This window comes from Sinohyriopsis cumingii, chromosome 3, assembly GCF_028554795.1.
Source record: "Sinohyriopsis cumingii isolate HCF-2022 chromosome 3, ASM2855479v2, whole genome shotgun sequence".
Lineage (NCBI taxonomy): Eukaryota > Metazoa > Mollusca > Bivalvia > Unionida > Unionidae > Sinohyriopsis > Sinohyriopsis cumingii.
Genome location: NC_142963.1, coordinates 43489502 through 43511410, shown reverse-complemented (window position 1 = coordinate 43511410; position 21909 = coordinate 43489502). Strand labels below are relative to the sequence as shown.

General features: G+C 35.0%; 1 protein-coding gene across 1 annotated transcript in view; it reads right to left on the bottom strand.

Moving 5' to 3' along the window:
- Positions 1-18583, bottom strand: part of LOC149802771 (uncharacterized) — a 308654-nt gene extending 290071 nt beyond the window's left edge. Inside the window, exons 1-4 of the mRNA XM_089953831.1 lie at positions 18463-18583; positions 9831-9852; positions 5660-5747; positions 1493-1587 (exon numbers count right to left, since the gene is read on the bottom strand). Of these exons, the coding sequence (XP_089809957.1) occupies positions 1493-1587; positions 5660-5747; positions 9831-9852; positions 18463-18516 (259 nt within the window). The 5' untranslated portion in view covers positions 18517-18583. The remainder of the gene's footprint in view (positions 1-1492; positions 1588-5659; positions 5748-9830; positions 9853-18462) is intronic.
- Between the last annotated feature and the right edge of the window lie 3326 nt (positions 18584-21909).

Sequence of the window (21909 nt, the reverse complement as noted above, 5' to 3'; positions counted from 1 at the left end):
ATTAATGACAAATATATTAGGTCTTGAGCAATGAGAGCTTACAAACAGATTTTCATGTTATTATTTAAAACTTCTGAATTTCTTCTATGTAGACACAAGATAGTCTCTCCAAATGTTAACTTGTATGTATTTCAGATGTATTACGTATATTAGTGAAGTTTTTCAAGGCTGACTCAATGTCTGAGGAATTGGACAGATTACTTTCAAGGTAATACTGTACTTACTTTCCAAGGTCTGCTTAATTTCTACTTTCTAGAGTACTTTTACATTTTTCAAGCTTCTGAATTATGTTTAAGCCTGGTTTCCTAGCATTGTGACAGTGCGGTTACTTGGCATTGTGAGAGCCTGGTTCTCTGGCATTGTGACAGGCTGGTTTCCTAACACTGTGACAGCCATGGTTACCTAGCATTGTGACAGCCTTTGAGTCTGCTTGAGACTCTATTGAGTTTTATGCAGGTAGCTATCATTTACATTTCCTAATTGGTGCTAAAATTCCATCAACTTTTTAAAGACTACCAAAACATTGCAATGGATTATTTTTTTCTCATTGAAATTGGAATAAAGCATCAATGGATACAAAACAAGAGCAAAGCAATGGGAATGCGATACATCTGGTGACTATCTTATTATCTGTTCTGCCCAACTCATGCAATTTTATTTATTACATAAACAGCCAAAATTTAGAATAAAAAAAATTGAAATATTTTTTCAGTTTTAAAATTATTTATTAACACAAATGAATTTAAGGATTTGCTGGCAAAGTTAAATGAATTGATGGAAATGTTCAAGAAGCTTTTCAAAAAAGTCAGACTTTTCAGCGACAAAAATAAACATTTTCACAAAACCCCTTAAAGTCAAGGGTTTGTCATGGTTTTAAGAACCATGGTATATCATTTGCATTTTTTTATGTTCTTGTTTACATTACAAGTACAACCAAACTGGACAAACAAAACAATTTTGTTTGGGCATGGCAACTGGGCAAATTAAATGAGTCTGCTAGGAAAACAAATCACTGACCTGATTGGGCAAACATAACATTTCAATTTGGGCAAATTAAATGGGTCTGCTAGGATTAGATGAATCACTTGACCTAAGTGGGCAAACAGAACAATTCCATATGGGCATGTCAGTTGGGAAAATAAATAGATCTGCTAGAAAAATCAATCACTGACTGTAAATTCAAATACAAGAAACAGCAGTATCAAAGTTTGGAACGAGGACTAATGGGATAGTTTTGGGAACTAGAGATGTGTCCATATCACATCAATATAAAGCTTCAGACTTCAGTCAATAAAAATCCTTCATGAGCAGAAAAAAAAAACACTTGTGAAAGACTGGACTGGAGTTTATGGAAGGACATAAATAACATTATATGTCCTCTGACAGACATAGTGTAGCCTAACTATAAGGTCTCTAAATATTTTAAAGACATCTTTGTCATTGTTTAATAAAACAATTATGACAACTGGTACAATTTCCGTTTCTTACATACCAATCCAATACTCTGTGACACTCCTGATGCTTGCAAAACGTCCTATTTCATTATTTTCATAGATGTCTCTTATACTGGCTAAGTGAGAGCCTTGGCTGAAAATATTCACAAAAAATCAATATAATTACATGTATATATAAATTAAAAATACAGTAACCATTGTAAATGAATTATATATGACGCATCAAGTTGTAAATTGCATTGCTTGCAATAATGAAAGGGAATATGGTAAATGAAAGACAAGCTATTTTGGTTCTGATAGTGGTCTAACAGAACTCTTGCTATACATAAACAAAGGAAGTGCACTCTTACTCTACCCATAATAATCAATCCTGATACGAGTGCCTGTCCCATAGTTCCTCTCTTCCCTTAAATAATCCTCTTCTCCAATTTTTTTCATTATCACACAAGTTCTTCCCAAAACTACTGTTATATATATATATATATATATATATATATATATATATATATATATATATATATATATCCTTTCTCTATCCAAGACCCTTCCTCCGACCACCAAACCATAGTACCACGAATGGCACATTATACATCCACCCACCATATGTAGGGAATAGTTGATGTTGGAGACTATTGACCAATGGGTCTCAATCACCTGGATCAGCGCTCAAGGTAAGCAGTTATGAACAGTGCTAAACTTACTATGCCAAAACAATTGGAGCTTGTTCAAATTACAATGACCATGACCTCTGACCTTTTGACAAAAGATTCTAAAAGTTTCTTGACTTCCCTCAGGGCAGGTCATCCATAAAGTTTGGTCAAAGAACATTATTCCTGAACAACAGTTATTCTGTAAAACCAATTTGGTTTGAGCCACAATGACCTTGATCTTTAGACCACAAAGTCAATAGGCTTCTTTGTTACTCACCAAGTAAGACATCCACAAACTTTGCTGAATATGCATGGTTGAGAACTGAAATATTTGTGCAATACTTTTTTATATTCTTTCTGTCACAGTGATTTTGACTTTAATCCTACTGACCCCAGGATCTATAGGCTTTTTAAGTACTCCACAAAACTTGATTGAGGTCTACATAGAGAACTAATGTTAATGAGGCAAAACCATTTTTCTTCTTTTATTCATTGACCTTGGCATGACCCTTTGACCTCAAAATTGATAAGCTTCTCCTTTAGTCCAAGTGCAAGCCATCCACAACGTTAGACAGCTGTTGATATTGGAGAAATTTTATTATTCTAGGGAGACACAATTGATAAAACAAAAAATTCATGACTAGATGGATTGACAACACAACATAATAATCACCAGCTTATGGTGAGCCAATATAAAAAGATTTACATAAAACAATGTCCCCTTCACAGCTACCCTTCTAGATGATTCCTAGCTGGAACACTATTTCACCGTGTGAGACTAAATTTTCAAGTGAAAATATCATTTAATGCAAATATATTAGTAAATCTGAAGTTTTGTTCATAATACTTCATAATTACAAAATCAAAGGCTTGTAAGCAATTTTAACCAAACGTTTGATGAATGATTGAAACATTTTGTCTTTCTTTTAAAATTACAAAAAAAAATTGATAACTGGTAAAATTATTTGGGTGATTTTTCTGTACCATTAATGGGATGACATCAATTTTCTCATTCCTATCTATGTGTGACACTTTTTGCCAATGTGAAAGTCATACAAAATTGACAAAATAGTATACTGAAGATAACTTACACAATGATAAGAAAGTGAACAGTTTAAAAAATGAATTCAACTCTTATGTCTCTTTTGCTTCACTATGGCATAATCTAAATACCTTCCAGTGTCACTAGAACAAAAAAAGTATATCACTGTGACCTTAACAGTATGTCACTTTGGGAATTGGTATTTCTAATATCAATAAACCCATCAAATTTCATGACTGACAGTGAGTCAGTTTTTACCTTATTTTTTGTAGACTAATATCTGCACATTATCTGTGCAGATTCTGTCTGGGCTGGCTGAGATCGATTAATTTCACAGACCTCTGAGCAAGCAAATTGTAAGGAATTAAAATAATTATGGACCTTGTTATGCAGGATACTTAGATCAATGAAAAAAATGATTAATAATTGCTATATAGATTTAGTGGCTGAATGTAACAAGTAAACTGAAATTATAAATAATGAAGGCAATTAGGGCACTTCCTCGGCATCTTATTGCCAGCACTGGAAGTGCATGGTAGCTCTGCCATTCGATCATAAATAATGCATACAAAAATACAGCTAATAAACACAAATGAAAATAACATTTTATTTCTTGTTAATTGCACAGCAATTTAAACTCATGATCATGTTATGCATATTTGAGCTCTTATGTGCAGACAATTATATTATAAATAAGAATAAAAGAGATAATTAAATATAAGAAATACATCTATATTTTACACACTCAGCTCTGACAGGGTTGGGCACCAGTAAATGGTTAAACAACCACTTGGATGCAAAACAAAGTGGAAGGTCAGTTCCTAAACATTATACTGATCATGACACCTTTAGGTTAATATGGTCAGGGAAGTACACTGACCATGACACCTTTAGGGTAATATGGTTAGAAAAGTACACTGACCATGACACCTTTAGGGTAATATGGTTAGAAAAGTATACTGACCATGACACCTTTAGGTTAATATGGTGAGAACATTATACTGACCATGACACCTTTAGGTTAATATGGTGAGAACATTATACTGACCATGACACCTTTAGGTTAATATGGTGAGAAAAGTACACTGACCATGACACCTTTAGGGTAATATGGTTAGAAAAGTATACTGACCATGACACCTTTAGGGTAATATGGTGAGAAAATTATACTGACCATGACACCTTTAGGTTAATATGGTGAGAACATTATACTGACCATGACACCTTTAGGTTAATATGGTGAGAAAAGTATACTGACCATAATACCTTTAGGTTAATATGGTGAGAAAATTATACTGACCATGACACCTTTAGGTTAATATGGTGAGAAAAGTATATTGACCATGACACCTTTAGGTTAATATGGTGAGAAAAGTACACTGACCATCACATCTTTAGATTAATATGGTGAGAAAATTATACTGACCATGACACCTTTAGGTTAATATGGTGAGAAAAGTATACTATGACACCTTTAGGTTAATATGGTGAGAAAAGTATATTGACCAGGACACCTTTAGGTTAGTATGGTGAGAAAATTATACTGACCATGACACCTTTAGGTTAATATGGTGAGAAAAGTACACTGACCATGACATCTTTAGGTTAATATGGTGAGAAAATTATACTGACCATGACACCTTTAGGTTAATATGGTGAGAAAAGTATACTGACCATGACACCTTTAGGATAATATAGTGAGAAAAGTATATTGACCATGACACCTTTAGGTTAATATGGTGAGAAAAGTACACTGACCATGACATCTTTAGGTTAATATGGTGAGAAAATTATACTGACCATGACACCTTTAGGTTAATATGGTGAGAAAAGTATACTGACCATGACACCTTTAGGTTAATATGGTGAGAACATTATACTGACCATGACACCTTTAGGTTAATATGGTGAGAAAAGTATACTGACCATGATACCTTTAGGTTAATATGGTGAGAAAATTATACTGACCATGACACCTTTAGGTTAATATGGTGAGAAAAGTATATTGACCATGACACCTTTAGGTTAATATGGTGAGAAAAGTACACTGACCATCACATCTTTAGATTAATATGGTGAGAAAATTATACTGACCATGACACCTTTAGGTTAATATGGTGAGAAAAGTATACTATGACACCTTTAGGTTAATATGGTGAGAAAAGTATATTGACCAGGACACCTTTAGGTTAATATGGTGAGAACATTATACTGACCATGACACCTTTAGGTTAATATGGTGAGAAAAGTACACTGACCATGACATCTTTAGGTTAATATGGTGAGAAAATTATACTGACCATGACACCTTTAGGTTAATATGGTGAGAAAAGTATACTGACCATGACACCTTTAGGATAATATAGTGAGAAAAGTATATTGACCATGACACCTTTAGGTTAATATGGTGAGAAAAGTACACTGACCATGACATCTTTAGGTTAATATGGTGAGAAAAGTATACTGACCATGACACCTTTAGGTTAATATGGTGAGAAAAAAGTTATACGTACTTTACGCATACTCTTTCTGCACTCTGCCATATTCTATTCTGGTCAGAATTGAATAAACTGTAACATGAAGTACCAATAAGTGTCCAACCTGAACAGAAAGAAAGTCATTTAAGAATTGCATCTATGAATTAATGCTTGCATTAAATGTATACTTCCATCTACCTATAGTTACTGAGTAACTTAGATCTGTGTGGTATGGATGTTTTAATGAAATACAAAATGAAAACTCTCTCTCTCTCTCTCTCTCTCTCTCTCTCTCGCTCTGTGCACTCAAAATATCAACAACAACAAATAATTTCCTATTCATTCTGTTGGAGATGCAAAAAGCATGTACATTATCAACATCTCAATTGAAATAAAGTTTTACATTATATACTGGTTACTTTGATGAATTGAAATTTTGTATAATACATGTTTTATCCTCACTTGACATATATATATATATATATATATATATATATATATATATATATATATATATATATATATATATAGCTGATATTATAGTTACTGGAACATGGGGGGTTGAATTTGTTTATATCAGATGAGTCATGAAGAATGATGATCCATGTCACTCATAAATATGATAATTGCCAAAGTGACTGACAAAAGTAAAAAGAACATAATCTATCTTTTTCTTGGCTAACTGTCAGGAAGTACACAAGGCAGTCTTGACTTGAGGTAACAACTTAATGTATACAGTTGGTATATCCATTCATGTATGAACAAGGTTTGTACAGTTGAGTGGTGTAGCAGCTATTATATTATCCCATCATCAAATATATTTGATTATAGTTAGTGTGTCTTTATCATTACCTGTACATGTCCATAACACCCAACTAACTTAAATCATTTTTAAGGACAGTACACTATATGTGTATGTGATAATAAAATGACTTAACTTTGCGTATAGATGTGTGCAGAATAAACACAATTTGTATCCCTGTAAAATTGCAGTTTTATCTAGCAACAATGACTGCATTTGATTTTTTTTTAAATTCACAAGATAGCATTAACAATTTGTTTACAACATGACAATGTAAATATTAAGTTCCACGGCCTTCAAATGCAATTTACTGTCATCAAAGGCTAATGATTTTCATGCCAATATTTTATACATACATTAAATATCTAATACATACATTACAGTGGTATGAATATTAAGCAAAATAATGGAAAATTGGTCAGAAATGTCAAATCAACATGCTACTGATTATGATTTTCAATAATTAAATATAAACAGTCACATTTTTTTAAAAACTGTTTAATTTTTTGGCATGTAAGTAAATATTTGACGAGCATCTTCCAGCTAATATTCCAATCCATTCTTTAGCACAACCAACACGGCAGGTATAAGACATGCATACCTTTAACTTTACAAGCAAGTCAACCTTTTCCATGTATGTGAAAATGACATTTTCCATGGAAGTACAGGTATATAGGAAAATATCCAACCAATTAAATCAATGGCTCATTAGGTATGATGAACCAATCATTGATCTTTAAATTTCAACAGATTAATACTGATACATGCATGCATGCATGTGTCCGTCCATCCATCTGTCCATCCATCCATCCATCCATCCATCCATACATACATATGAAGAACTTCATAACATACTGTTTCACCAGTCACTGGGCAATTCAGCCTTCAAGAAAAGTCAGTCATTTAGCTACTTTTTAAGGGTATGAATATTTTATCTTGAAATGAATACACTGATCAGGTTTGATGACTCTTTGATGACTTTTATTCCAGCAAGTCTCCACAATAGTCCCATTGTTAATTGTAAAGAATTTTGTAAAATGGGTTCTCCATATGTTGTCAAATGGAAACTAAACATTTGAACATAATTTTGGTATGTTTGTTACGCTTAAAATATATCAATGATTTTCTGACCAGGTAATGATGACTAAAACTTGGTAATCTGCAATGGCTAAAAAGAGCTTACAGAGTCCCAAATATTTATTTTTCACGGACTTTTCAAGCAATATTTTTTTATGGAAACTAAAATTTCTCAAAATGTTTCTTTGTTTCTCACTTCATAAATAGATTCATATGCAGAAGAGAAAACATCATTGACATGCCCCTGATGCAAATATTACTACCATCTGGTAGATACCAATGTCATGTCATTTAATCCACCCAATTTTAACCGATTTTATGTATTTATCTATTCAGTGTTTTTGGAAAATATGTAAATAATAAATATTACAAATTTAAAAAGTAATATATTTTATTCAATTTTAATGTTTTGTACTCTCAAACATAAATTAAAGGAATCTGAGGAAAAATGCATGGAATTTGTCAAGAAATTAAAGTACTTTTTGTGAACAAAACCAACTTTTCACTGCATGCTTCAAAATGAAAGACCTTTCCAAAGTTGTATGAACCATGTAAAAAATTGGGATCCAAGACAGTTTTGACCATTGCAGGTCAATGAAAAAAATTCCTAGATCATTAGAGAAACATCTGAACAGGATCTATGTTAAAGGGCGATTACCCTACCTAAAACAAGAGTACCATGAACAGCACATTATATGTCCACCCCATGTTTAACAGTTATCTGTGAAGTGTAAGCAGTTGTAGGATACAGTTGAATCTAATGAATATTGGGAAACAAGCCTCAACAGGATGAATACTGACCAACAAGTCTCCATGAGGTGAATATTGACCAACAAGTCCCAATGAGGTACAAATTGACCAACAAGTCAGAATAACTTGGATCAAGGCATGCTGCCTTCAACTTAACTTCATGTGCAGAAACCATCATTAATCATTAGACTGTATCCTCCAAGCCTTTTAATCCTATGCCTGTAGGTTTCTTTACTGCCCTATAATCAAGCCTTTCACAAAGTTTGGCCAAGGAACTTACTCCAGAATAAAACTTTTATCTGCAAAACCTTATTTTTCTTTGAGCCAAATGACCTTGCCCTCTTACATTTAGACCCCAAAATCAACAGACCTAGTCCATACCTTAAGTGTAAGCCTTCTGGCGTTTAGACCCTGAAATCAACAGACCTAGTCCATACCTTAAGTGCAAGCCTTCTGGGGTTTAGACCCTGAAATCATCAGGCCTATTCCATACCTTAAGTGTAAGCCTTCTGGCGTTTAGACCTTGAAATCAACAGGCCTAGTCCATACCTTATGTGCAAGCCTTCTTGCATTTAGACCTTGAAATCAACAGGCCCATTCCATACCTTAAGTGCAAGCCTTCTCACATTTACAGCCTGAAATCAACAGGCCTATTCCATACCTTAAGTGCAAGCCTTCTGGCAACTTTGGTCAAATAAGTGGACCCGACATAACTTATTATGCAAAAAACATGTAGCTTCTTTTTATCAGTGTCCTTGATCTTTGACTTTTGATTTCAAAATCAAAAGGCTTCTTTCTTACCCAAAGTGCAAGCTTTAGTGAAGATAAACAGTCAAGAACTGAACTTTTTTGTTCAGGACAACTCTTGTTTAATAACAGTGATATTGGCTTCTGACTTTGACTTTAAAACCAACTGTCTTTCTTTAATACTACAAAAGATCAAGTCATCCACAAAGTTTGGAGTTTTCTATCAGTAAATTTTAACTGCACTTTTAACATATTACTGACTATACCAGGCCAAGGAAATGAGAGCTAAATACTAACTAAGCTACTGCAGCTCTGCAGGTTTGTGATGTGAAACTAATTTTATTGTACAGAAACTAGAATTTTTTCTCTCATATGGCTGTAGTTACCTTGGCCTTAGCATTCTTTACCCCAAAAGCAAAAGACTTTTTCTCTTATTCCATGTGTGAGCTTCCCCAAACAGCTGGTATCTGCAGGTGAATAATAATTCAAATTATTGTGTGGAAACAATTTGTCTTCCTTTAGTCATAGTGACCTTGATCTTTGAAGTATTTACCCTATAATCAAAGGGTTTTATTCTTACCTTAGATGTAAGCCATCTACAAAGATGGGGAACTTTTATATGGTGATGAACTCGAATTATTCTGCAGAAATCATTTTTCTTCCACATGGTTCATTTTTACCCCAAGTGCAAGCCATCGAAAAAGGTATAGTAACTATATATTAGGGAGAACTAATCTTGCAGAAACAAAGTAGGTAAAAGACAAAAAGCATGATGTATTGTACATTACGGAATGTATATGAAGAAAAAAAAAACAATAACTGAGTACTTACTATCCGGACATGTCAACGTAACCTGCAAAAGAAAGAAAATTAAATCTAAATCATCACAAAGAAATGGAAAGGGCAGAAATAAACTAATCTAATTTAGATATTCAACTTTGACTATGAATAGTTCTTATAGGTGCTGACCAAATGAGACCGCTTCGGTGGCCTAAGTGGTTAGAGCCGTCCGCCTGCGATGATGGAGGTCGCGGGTTCGAACCCCGGCCTAGTCATACCAAAGACATAAAAATGGTACTAGCCACTGCCTCACATGATGCTCAGCATTAAGAGATTAGAGCTAGGACTGGTCGGTCTGGTGTCAGGATAATGTGACTGGGTGGTCAAACATTAGCTTATTCTCAACTGGGTGCCGTTTTTTAGTTCAAGTGTAATGATCAACCTTGAGACCTCAAAACACACTTTTTGAGTCTCCAACCCCAACCCCCAAACCGTCTTAGAATACTGCAAGTATGAGATAGGGGAATAGTGATACATACAGTGTCCGCCTTGACAGCTCTATCGCTGTGCAAAAGATGAGCCATATAACTGTGTGATTTGGATTTTTAATGTAGCTTTAAAAATTTTTTAGTCACATCGCTACGATGTCTGCAGTGTGGTAGTTTATAGTGATCTCTAGCACTGTGACATCATGCCGAAGACATGTATCATGATGTACCACCCAGTCACATTGTTCTGACACCAGGCCGACCAGTCCTAACACTAACCTCTTAATGCTGAGCGCCAAGCGAGGCAGCTGTATGTACCATTTTTGTATGTCTTTGGTATGACTCGGCCGGAAATCAAACCAACGACCTCCCGCATCCGAGGCGGACGCTCTAACCACCAGGCCACATGAGCGGACAAAAAAGAAGACAGTTACCATTATTTGTAAAGACCAAACTCTAATTCTATAAGTCTTACAATGCAATTTTAATATTAATTACTGATACGCAATTTTTTATGTTATGATATTTTTTGTTCCGTAAAAGTATAGCAGTTTTGCAGATGCATTCAAGATTTAGAGAAAACGCTGCCACTGATTACATAGCCCATAACAGAAACATCTCCACAAACATTCGTTATTATAACTGATTCGTCTAGATTAAATCTAGGCCTATTCCTTAGAAAGCTATTTTAGGCCAACAAAAAATGTTTCCGGTCCGCTGATCGTCCCTGCTTTTCACTACCGACACTAGCACTATCATCCCCATTTAGTATATTTTTAAATAAAATAAAACAAAATAGTTTTTTTTAAATATTTTAAAAAATCACACTGACTAAATATATTTTAAAATTAAAAACGAATTACTTACCCTAGTTTTAAAACCAGTGCAATAGGAAACATTTTTGTATGTTTAGCCTTATTATCACTGTCAATATATTGCTGTGCAATGAGCAAAATCAATCAATAAATCAATCAAACAATCAATCATTATTCTTCCATAAGGAGAGTTAATTGGATGGATTTGGGGCTAACACTAACATACAAGGGGATAGGAAACTCCCTACCAAGCTCACCAAAGAGCACCTGTTCCATATTGTTATGGAAATGAGGACACCACTCTATTTCAAGATCATAAGAATGTATTACATAGCATAACAACAGAGAATCTCCCATTTAAAAACCATACCGCTCAGATACTTTAAATTGAACACAAGAAATTTTTGGCAAAAAAGGATAGAGGGCAATTGTCTTATTTATCTGGAATTTCAAGCACATTTTCTTTCAAAGCGATGGATTTTCAATCTGCACAGAAAGGTGCACCATCGCTTTCTGTAAACCCTTTTATAATATTTGTAGGCAAGATACATTTCAGAAAATTAACTCGTATATACTCTATGTGATGCAGTTACAGTTTATCTGTATTATTTTTAGTTTACGGTACAATCTTAAGCTTGTTTACAGCATGGTATTTCTCATTCAGTACACCGTCATAACATATTTTGTCCCATACTATGTACTGTTAAAATTAATTATGGGTGACAGCATTTGTTATATGCATATATTTCGCTTGAAATGTCGCAGTTTTGATTGACAAGTAAGCAGCCTCCCCATTCCTAACTTCATGTCATGCATAAATTTGGAGTAATAAGAAGCAACTGAATACTTGATATTACAGTTGTCATGTTAAAACAAGTAGTCTTCAGAGCAGAATGGTAGGCCTTAAAAAATGAAGTGTAATGTGTATTGGCTACGTGAAACTTTATTTTCCCTTCGAATCCCACTTCACATAATCACACACAATAATACAACAACAAAAAACATGTACGTGTCTCACCTTGGGGGGGGGGGGGGGGCTTCCAGTGCTTGCATCAGCTGCGCTTTAATTATTTAATCTACATACAGTTCATATAGTTTGATAAGTGAAAATTTTAACGGAAGTGAATCATTATGGGTCAAATTTGTATTTGCTGTTGTTAAATGAGTCCAAATAAATAAACAAAGGAGTCTTTATCAAGGTTAGATTATGCTTTCTTTAAAAATGATCTCCAAACTTATCTATATATATCTCATAAAGCTGGGTCCATAATCGATGCATTTGTTAAACACAGTGACAGCTCAAGGTGCCGGGGGCAATGTTCTGTTCTGGCACCCCTACTTTGTACAGAGGACAGTTTTTATTACAACTGCAAACTCTATCCCGCCCACCCCACCCCGCATCTAATTATAAGTTTTGTGAAGAACTGTTCCCATTACACTAACGTAAGGCGAAATGCTATAAAAATTTCAGCTACACAAAGGAGCTCCCATTAGGGCTCTCTTTGCCTATAGCAATTGCCCCAGACGCCAACCCCCTACTACCACAACCCGTGCCGTCCCTGCTTACATTTTATCACATCTATCTTCCCGTTTGCCAAATAATGGTATACAAATCAAATCAAACATGCGAGTAATGTGTACATTTCCTTTATTCCTGATTTCCCTACTCTAAACTTGGCAAACAAAATCAACTAGGTAGTTCAATGTCCTTGTTCTCAAAACAGTCAAACGTGGACTGCTTCAACTTTTGTAAGCAAGATATGTTGACGTCATGTAAAAAAAAAATCATGAAGTTAGTAAATTATTCGGCCCTCGTATTTTCATGGTAAATAATGTTTATTATATATACATTTAACAGCATGTATATTTATCAAGATTTTGGAATATATATTTAATTAACATCCAAAGAAAACTATAAGCTATTTTGTTTTTGCGCTATGAAGTTCATAGAAAATACCATTCCTCCGATGTCACCGTATCATGTTTAAAAAATGGAACCAAACCAATTTTCACAATATTGAGTACTTTCAACTATTTTGCTTAGTGAAGGGAATTCCAAACAGTGTGAAAATTATCAAATTACCAACATTTTTTGTTGAGTAAGAACTAAATTGGGTCCATGCATTAACACATAAACATCTGAACTGTAAAAAGCTTGAATCGGTCAAATAAATTGTATTACCTTAAAATTGGAATTTGTTCATCATTTTTAACGTAATGTTCCTGGCATTATCTTCAACTTGAAATTCAATTGTTCTTTGCATTATTTAACTTATGCATGACCAGTGTTGCTTGAGAATGTGTTCATGTCATATTCTGATAGATCTTCACTATCCAATGTGATTTTCTGTCACCCGAGTGGGTCTGCATCCTTGCTGTTAATCATGTGCTTTAGACTGCTCTAGCAACAACAAAAAATGTGCTCCCAATAACCCTAGTTAAATGGCCATGACCCCATAATATTTAATCACTTATGCAAAGCAAAAACACAAGCAAAAAAATCGGTACCTACTGTGTCCCATTTTTTAACTGCTCGTGCATGCGCAGAAGGCAGCATCTCCCGAACACACGAGTAGAACGTAAAGACCGTCTAGCAAGGAATATATTCTAGAAACACTACGTGTTACTCTTACTTTGGGGTGATGCTACCTTCAACGCATGCGTGAGCTATTAAAAAAATGTTAAGAGCAGATGGATAAAACGGGTGCTATGTCCTGACAGACATTACAAATTAAAAAAAGAGTTCTGGAGGATTGAATGCTATGGGTCAAAAAGAAGTGGGACTTTACTTTATATATGCATACAAAGGTCACTCGAAATAAATTTATTAATTACCAGAGAGCGACCAATATGAAATAACGCCTCTCCGCGTCAGCCTCCACTACCAGTATTGTAAGAAAAGAAAAGCGGACATTACTGGTTGGTGTATCTATCAGTCATTCATGTACTGAAAGAAAAAGCAAGGGAAGACACCTCTTTCCTTTCTTGTGTGACCTATTTGGGAATCAACACTGATAGTTCAAGCTACATTTCGCGTAGCATAATAAATTTGGTACCGATGTTTTAGCTCAGTCATTTTGACTTTGCATGCATATCTAAAGTTTGGCTTACTATCATACAGAATGCCAGGCTATTTTCCTACGCTGTGGCTCAACGCGGCCATGATATCGCCCGCTTAATATGCAACTGCAACTGGCTGAATGGAAAAATGACCTCTCAATGGCCAAAGCAAAATGAGGTACTGCACCTATTTATCACCTCCTTTTAACATTCAAAACGTCAGTTTGATTTGAAGCGGGTGGCCATGTTAGGGACCGATGACATTCAAATTAGAAATTATGAATCAGTGAATGAAATAAGTAAAATTTGTACTTTTTTCTCCCCTTGATGCTATTCGTTTTCGAAATCGCATGGGGATACAAGCTGACGTGGGTGCGGGAGAATATTTATTGGTGACTCAATTTATTACTGATTTAGGATATTGTTACTGAGATATCATATTAATTTCTTTTTAAAAAGACCAAGCCAGGTTAATGAAGAATTTATTTAAATATTTTTGTTTATTTTTAATTTTGTTTTGCTAGAATTGTCAATACTAATAACGATGTGTCATATTGTGTTTTATTAATAAAATCAATCCAGCAAATAAGTGTTGTCATTTAACAAGCTTCAATTTTTTTTATTAGCTTTTTCATTAAACAGATATTGGATTTAGTCACATTATTATAGCTACATATAATTTGTTAATTTATGCTTAATGAATTTGTTTTCGATATTATTCACCCCATTGTTAAACTATGCATTAATTAAAAAGAACAAAAAACTATTCTATAAAGCAATCAAGTGTGCAATTTTTTAGTCTTTTTCGCAACCTCTTAGAGATACATGCTTAGCCATTGTCTTCAGTATTCTCCAAAACTATCGGTATTCTTTCACTTTATGCGTCATTTCTTATTTCCACGTCGGTAGGGTGAACCAGTTAAACCTTTAAACCTTTATAAACTACCATTTAAACCTTTAAACTTTTATAAGCTACCATTTAAACCTTTAAACCTTTATAAGCTACCATTTAAACCTTTAAACCTTTATAAACTACCATTTAAACCTTTAAACCTTTATAAACTATCATCTCTCCTTTTTGAGTACCTTTCCCGGTCAATTTAATAACTTGCTTCAATAGTCTTTTGTCAAATGCAAACATTTTACTAGCAACCAACAAGTGAACCAAAGGACAAAAGCTACCTGAGTTTGTTGGCCGTTTATGCGACACTACACTCAGTACATTGAAAAATGCATGGTTAGTAATAGGAACTCAATAGTTAAGCTTAGCCATTTGATGCTTTAAAAGTGAAAACCAAAATAGCAACAGAAGAATGTATTGTACATACCACATCTCCGTCACTATTTATCATAATATTACAAAAATATTTCAGAATAAAGGGAAAAATATAATATATCTTTTGGAACCGAAATAAGCACATATTAAATCTTAATTTAAAATAGGAAAGATAAAAATTATAAATTATTTCCCCAACAATTTGATCTTACTCCTCAAACCTACTATGGGCATCTCATCCTGCTTATTAGTTGGGAAGAGATAATGTCGGGCACCTATGTTAATTCCACACCAAAATTTATACATTTCCGATATTTTTCATCAACATTTTCCTTTTCTTAATTTGTAGATCTCTACAAAACCACATTCACAGCTGTGCTGTTTTTGTACACTGAATGGATCTGTCTACAGTGCCAGTCTCTAGATTCTGAAATAGAACTAACGCAGGGCGAAATTCTGATTGTATGCAAAGACAGAAACGTGTGTGCATGTGTTTATTTAATGTCAATGTGGTTTTGATTATGTGAGTGTTTGCAAATGTGTGCATGGTGATATTTGACAATGTGAAGTGGATTAAATGCTTTAAAGAAAACGTATATATATGTATATGCTTGTATGTAAAGATAATTTATTTTGGACGACGTAGATTTTTGTTGTGTGTGTCGGGGGGGGGGAATATTTACTTGAACACCCCACCTCAAAACACAACTTCTGAGTCTCAAAAAAGCCCGTACAACACTGGCTTAGAATATGGAAATACGTATAGTATGGTTAAAATCAGCAGAAGTACAGTTTGAAAAGTAATAATGTATTTTATATATCAAAGTTTTAGATTAATTTTAGGTTAAACTGTAAAACTGTTCCGGTGGCCTTGTGGTTAAAGAGTCCGTCTCGGATACGGAATGCAGCGGGTTCGAACCCCGGCCTAGTCATACCAAAACTTATAAAAATGGTACTAGAAGCTGCCTCGCTAGGCGCTCAGCATTAAGATATTAGTGTTAGGACTGGTCGGGCTGGTGTCAGGATAATGTGACTGGGTGGGACATCGTGCTACATGCGGCATGATACCCAAATACTAAACATCACTTTAAACTGCTACACTGCATACATCATAATGATATAACTGTTGTAGTTGTAGTTGTTGTAGGGTTTAACGCCATTTTTTAGCACACGATAGGCTATACATGGTGGCCAGTATTAATGATGGAGGAAGAACCCAGGAAAACCCAGGAAAGAACCACCGATCCACGAGAAGCTACTGGCAAGCTTTCTCACATACCCACATAAGCCGAATCCGAGACTCGAACCCACGTAGCCAGAGGTGAGATGGCAGTGATCCGTTACGTAGAGCGCTTTAGACCACTCGGCCACTCGGGGCCCCCGATATGACTGAGAAATTGTTAAAGCTATGTTAAAAATCCATATCAGATGCGTTATTCTAGGCTCGTTCTAATAATGTTCACAAATGAATAGCCGGCTGGTACCTATGCGTCATACGAATACATAGTTCGTTTGAATCGTGTGCTGTAAAACAAGTCAAGCATATACAGCACAAAAGGTGCATGATCCAAAATTCGATTCAAGTTTTACAACGTGAAAATCACAAAAGGGCTCACAGTTTAAAGTTGTTGGTCATATTCAACACGCACTAAACCATCGTGTACTATTTTCTCCTTGAATTACGCATTAACAAAAGAATAATGATAACATAACTGCCAAATAATATTAGACTAAATTATGTTGCTGGGAAGAGGCACAAGTTCCATTTTTCTGCATACTATCACATAGGTTAAGTACTGTTCCCATGAATCAAAATCTACGTCAACAAAAGTATTAATGATGCCGTCGGAAATTCGCTGTTGTCTCTTTTTTGTTTTTTTCGACAACAGCAATCCAGATACCTATCATCTTCATGATATGTCTTTTTAACATTTATCTATCAGCTTGAATCACTACAATACTCTCAGATATTATGGAACGAAAGTAATCAGTAGATGCATACGATTTTATGGAGTGATAAAATTAACACTGAAATTTCAATTGATTTCGTTCCTCTTCAATCCAGAATATTTTGTTTCAAGATCTCGCTCATCCTGCTTTGTTAAAACCATGGCTGTATCTTGTTCAAACATGTAGACCACTATTTGTATTGAAATTAGAAACTGATCATCATCATGTAAAATTAAAATCAGAATTATGCGTACAAGCCTGACCTTTTAGTTTGTTAGGCCTAAGGCACCCTGCTGGCAGCGGGGCCCTGTCAGTAGAACTACATTAGTATGCAGGGCCCCAAAGGCGTGGGGTCCAATGCAACCCTCTTGTTCGTCTTGCCCTGAGGCTGGTCCTGATGTGTACCAATTTCTAAATGAAATCATACGATACCTGTTCAGGTCAGCCCCTATCAGCTGCCACAGCGAGTCCCTGGAAAGGGCACTTAAATCGTTGTTGTTGTTGTTGTTGTGGGGTTTAACGCCATTTTGCAGCACACGATAGGCTATACATGGCGGCCAGTATTAATAGTGGAGGAAGAACCCGAGAAAACCCCGGAAAGAACCACCGACCCACGAGAAGCTACTGGCAAGCTTTCTCACATACCCACATTGGCTGAATCTGAGACTCGAACCCGCGCCGACAGATGTGAGATGGTAGTGATCCGTAACGAAAAGCGCTTTAGACCACTAGGCCACTCGGGGCCCCCACTTAAATCGTATTTGCTGGACATGATATAACCAAAAAGAACTAAACGTGCCGTTAAAACCAAGAAACTTATTCATAAATGTAATACTAGGTATAGGTTTGCATACAAAATAGACAAATAATTGCCTGTGCTCGAGCATCTACGCTGAGCCGTTATTATTTCTCGACTGTGTGATAAAGTCAGAAAGAAAAGAAGAAAACAAAACAGTCGCTTTGCTACAAACCTGAACAACGTTCTATAGCTTATGTGTAATTGTTACTCTGTTCCAAAATGCTATCGCAAAATGTGTCAACCATCATTACTTTTAGAAATGTGCAAAAAAGCAAAAAAATTCTCTGATTTTTACCTGTTGTCCTTGAGTCTTTAATCCCAGGAACACAAGAATAAGAAGTTTATACATTGCTTAACTCTTACATACGTCCCAGAAATATTACCGCCTCTACAATCAGTGCTTATCCTTCTGAACGTCTTAAATTTTCAGCCTGTCATTTCAAGTCCATCTATGAACATCATAAGGTCAGAACAATCCTTTAGAAATCAAATTACGTCTGGTTGAGTGAGAAAACATCATTCAGGAAGTTTCGCGATTTAAAAAAACAGCCACACCTCGGGTATAGTTGAGTAAGTTACGCATGAGAAAAACACCCTGTCATTAAAAGCAAGGCTGGTCCGCTTCCAACAAAGGTGTTTATTGTTTGAGTTTTGTCTATGTAGATATTGCTACTAAAAATACACTGTGTACAATATTCTAGAATAAACGTTAAAGTTGTAGTCAAGGAACTACTTTGCAAACGTGTTGGAAAATATTGAAATAGTTGTAGAGTTATAAAGCTCCGGACTAATGCATGTTTATTTAATTTATTTATGCATGACATGCCTGTCTATGTCGATATTACTGCAGAAATTGAAATCAGAGATAAGGAATAAATCAGCTCAATTTTTGTTCAAGTTATGTGAATACTGTATTGAGTTGGGCTATTATGTAATTAGTTAAATGATCCTTTGTGAAGCATTTACTGAAATGTGTTTGAATGATCTTGTAATTTTAAAGCAGTCAACGCGTTGATATCCTGGGGAGCTTAGGAATGTCATGGATGGTGTATCCCAATCATCACTTCCTGGTCTATTCATTTCATAAATATCGAACCTCGCCCGTTACCCAAAATATATTTTCACAGGTAAACAGAATCGCTGGAAAGAATGCAGTGACAGTGTTCGAAATGGAATTCCTGAAGACCTGAAAACACTTCATTAACGATTGAAAGCAACACTGAATGATATTAACGACAGTCACTCCGCCCTTAGAATGTGACTTTTTCAGAAAAGAGGATTTTATTGTAAGAAGTTCCGCCACTTGTATTTTCTGTTTGACATTTCGTACGCTGAATGCCTTAATAACGAAGTTGTCAAATGATTTATATTTATTTTATTGAAGTTCATGCACAATCAACGTAACTGAGAAGCGATGTACAAGGGTCTGGTATCAAAAACTGTTTTATAAATTCCTGATAAAATAAAGGAACCTGTATTATTCGAGCAAAGAACAAAAAAGTAAACAAAATGTGTATGTGTTATTTTTTCATGCTAACTTAATAAGATAGTTCAGTGATTAGTGGGGACACAATTCAAATATTGATCTAATAGCCATACTACGCAGAGTGATGCTTGGAAATTCATCTAAAACTTATAATTTTTTGTTTTTTCTTCCTGTATGTAATGGTTATTTGAAGGGATTGTCGTCTCATTATCCGAATAGAATTTCCAGATAAGTCTGTTTCTTCGTTCTAATGCTGAGTATTTATTATATCAAGTTCACAAGCCCGCCTTGGATGCGGGAGGTCGTGGGTTCGATCCACGCCCGAGTCATATCAAAGACTTACAAAAATAGTACTAACAGCTGCCTTGCTTGGCGCTCAGCATTAAGAGTTTAGTGTTAGGACTGGTCGGCCTGGTGTCAGGATAATGTGACTGGGTTGGACATCATGCTACATGTCTGCAGCATAATGCCCCAGTGCTAGACATCACTATAAACTGCCACACTGCAGACATCGTAGCGATATGTCTGAAAATTTTTTAAAGCTACGTTAAAAATCTGAATCACACACACACATGTTCACAAGCCAATGTAACTAATAACCAGAGTCAATGTCAGAGTGGTATCCGCTTATTCATTGGAAGGAAACTATAAATAACGTTTGGTTAAGAAAAAGAAGCAAAATTCCAAAGTTAATTATATATGATTTTGAGAACTCTTTGACTAACTTGTCGATATGTTCGTATGACATATATGCATATTTTTTTATTCAAATGCAATTAAATACTGCAATACGTGTTTCAGGATAAACTTCACGCCCCAGTCATTATTCATGCAAGAGGAGTCGTGATAACATGATTTCCTAGCAGGACAGTGTGGGTGTCATATTGGCAGTCAGGTGAACATCATAGTCGTTCAGAATCAACTATATTTTTATGTAAGTGTCTTGGGTGAATAAAAAACAAAAAGCCCCCCCCCCCCAAAAAAAACAAAACAACAACACAAAACAAACAAATAAACATGTCAATAAGAGAAGCATTAATTTAGTTCAATAATCCAATAGAAGCAACCATTAGGATAGTACTCAAGGAGCCATTTTTGATTTTACATCAGCATTCGTTAAAAAAAAAGAATAGCTATCTTGGAAATAAAGCTTCTTCTTTTAAATTTGGTATGGTCAACGTTTAGATAAAGTAACGGTTAAGAATCTTTTCACACTTTGGGAGGCCGCATTGGCATCATTGTCATCTATGACCAACTAAATATAGTGAGAAGTGTTTTAGGAAAACTCCATATCGATTATGCCGGGATGGTGATTCGACCGTGCTGGTCGAATCGATTTGGAGTTAACACTAAAACACTTCTAACTTGAACTATGTCTCCACCCGTTCATTATTTAACTGCGTAGTTTTAAAAAAAATGGCTCTAAAACCACTACAACAACATTATTAGTTTACAATGCATTTTCCAGCAAAAATTAAGTTTAAACTGATCCTAAATGTAAAAGGTTTCAGCAGATACTAATTTCGTAACGTGACACACGACAATGAATCATTCAACAGTCGTGACGGTTATTGGTGTACATTTTCGGCATGACTGCTTCACAATAACCGTTGCATAAAGACAATCCGGGTATGTATTTTTAGGGCCCTATATAAATGCGTGGACATAGATTCGTTGCCAGTTCTGTATAGAAGTGTTTTCAACCCTTGATGTGAACTAAATTAAGGTCTTTAGTGACGATGTACACACCCGAGAAATTTTGAGGCAATGCTGTTTATGCAACAAATGTTGACCATATTTTTATAAAGAATTTATAACTCTTATTTTTACTTACTTAGTGTTGTTGTTGCTGTTGTTGTGGGTTTAACTACATTTTAAGCGCAAAATATGATTAATATATATATATATATATATATATATATATATATATATATATATATATATATATATATATATATATATATATATATATATATATATATATGCCTATAGCAGCCATTATATGTGAAGGAGCAAGAACCCGGGAAAACCCGGTAAGAACCACTAACTAACCCAGCGGAACCTACTAGCAAGCTTTCTCACATACCACATTGGCCGAGCCCGAGACTCGAACTCAAGATGACAAAAGTAAGATAGCAGTGATCGGTAATGGCGAGCGCTTTAGACTACATGGCCATCTGGGGCCCCATCCTTACCTTGAAATGTCTACACATTTTAAAATACTTTTATCATCTTTACCTTTCCTTATTTGATATT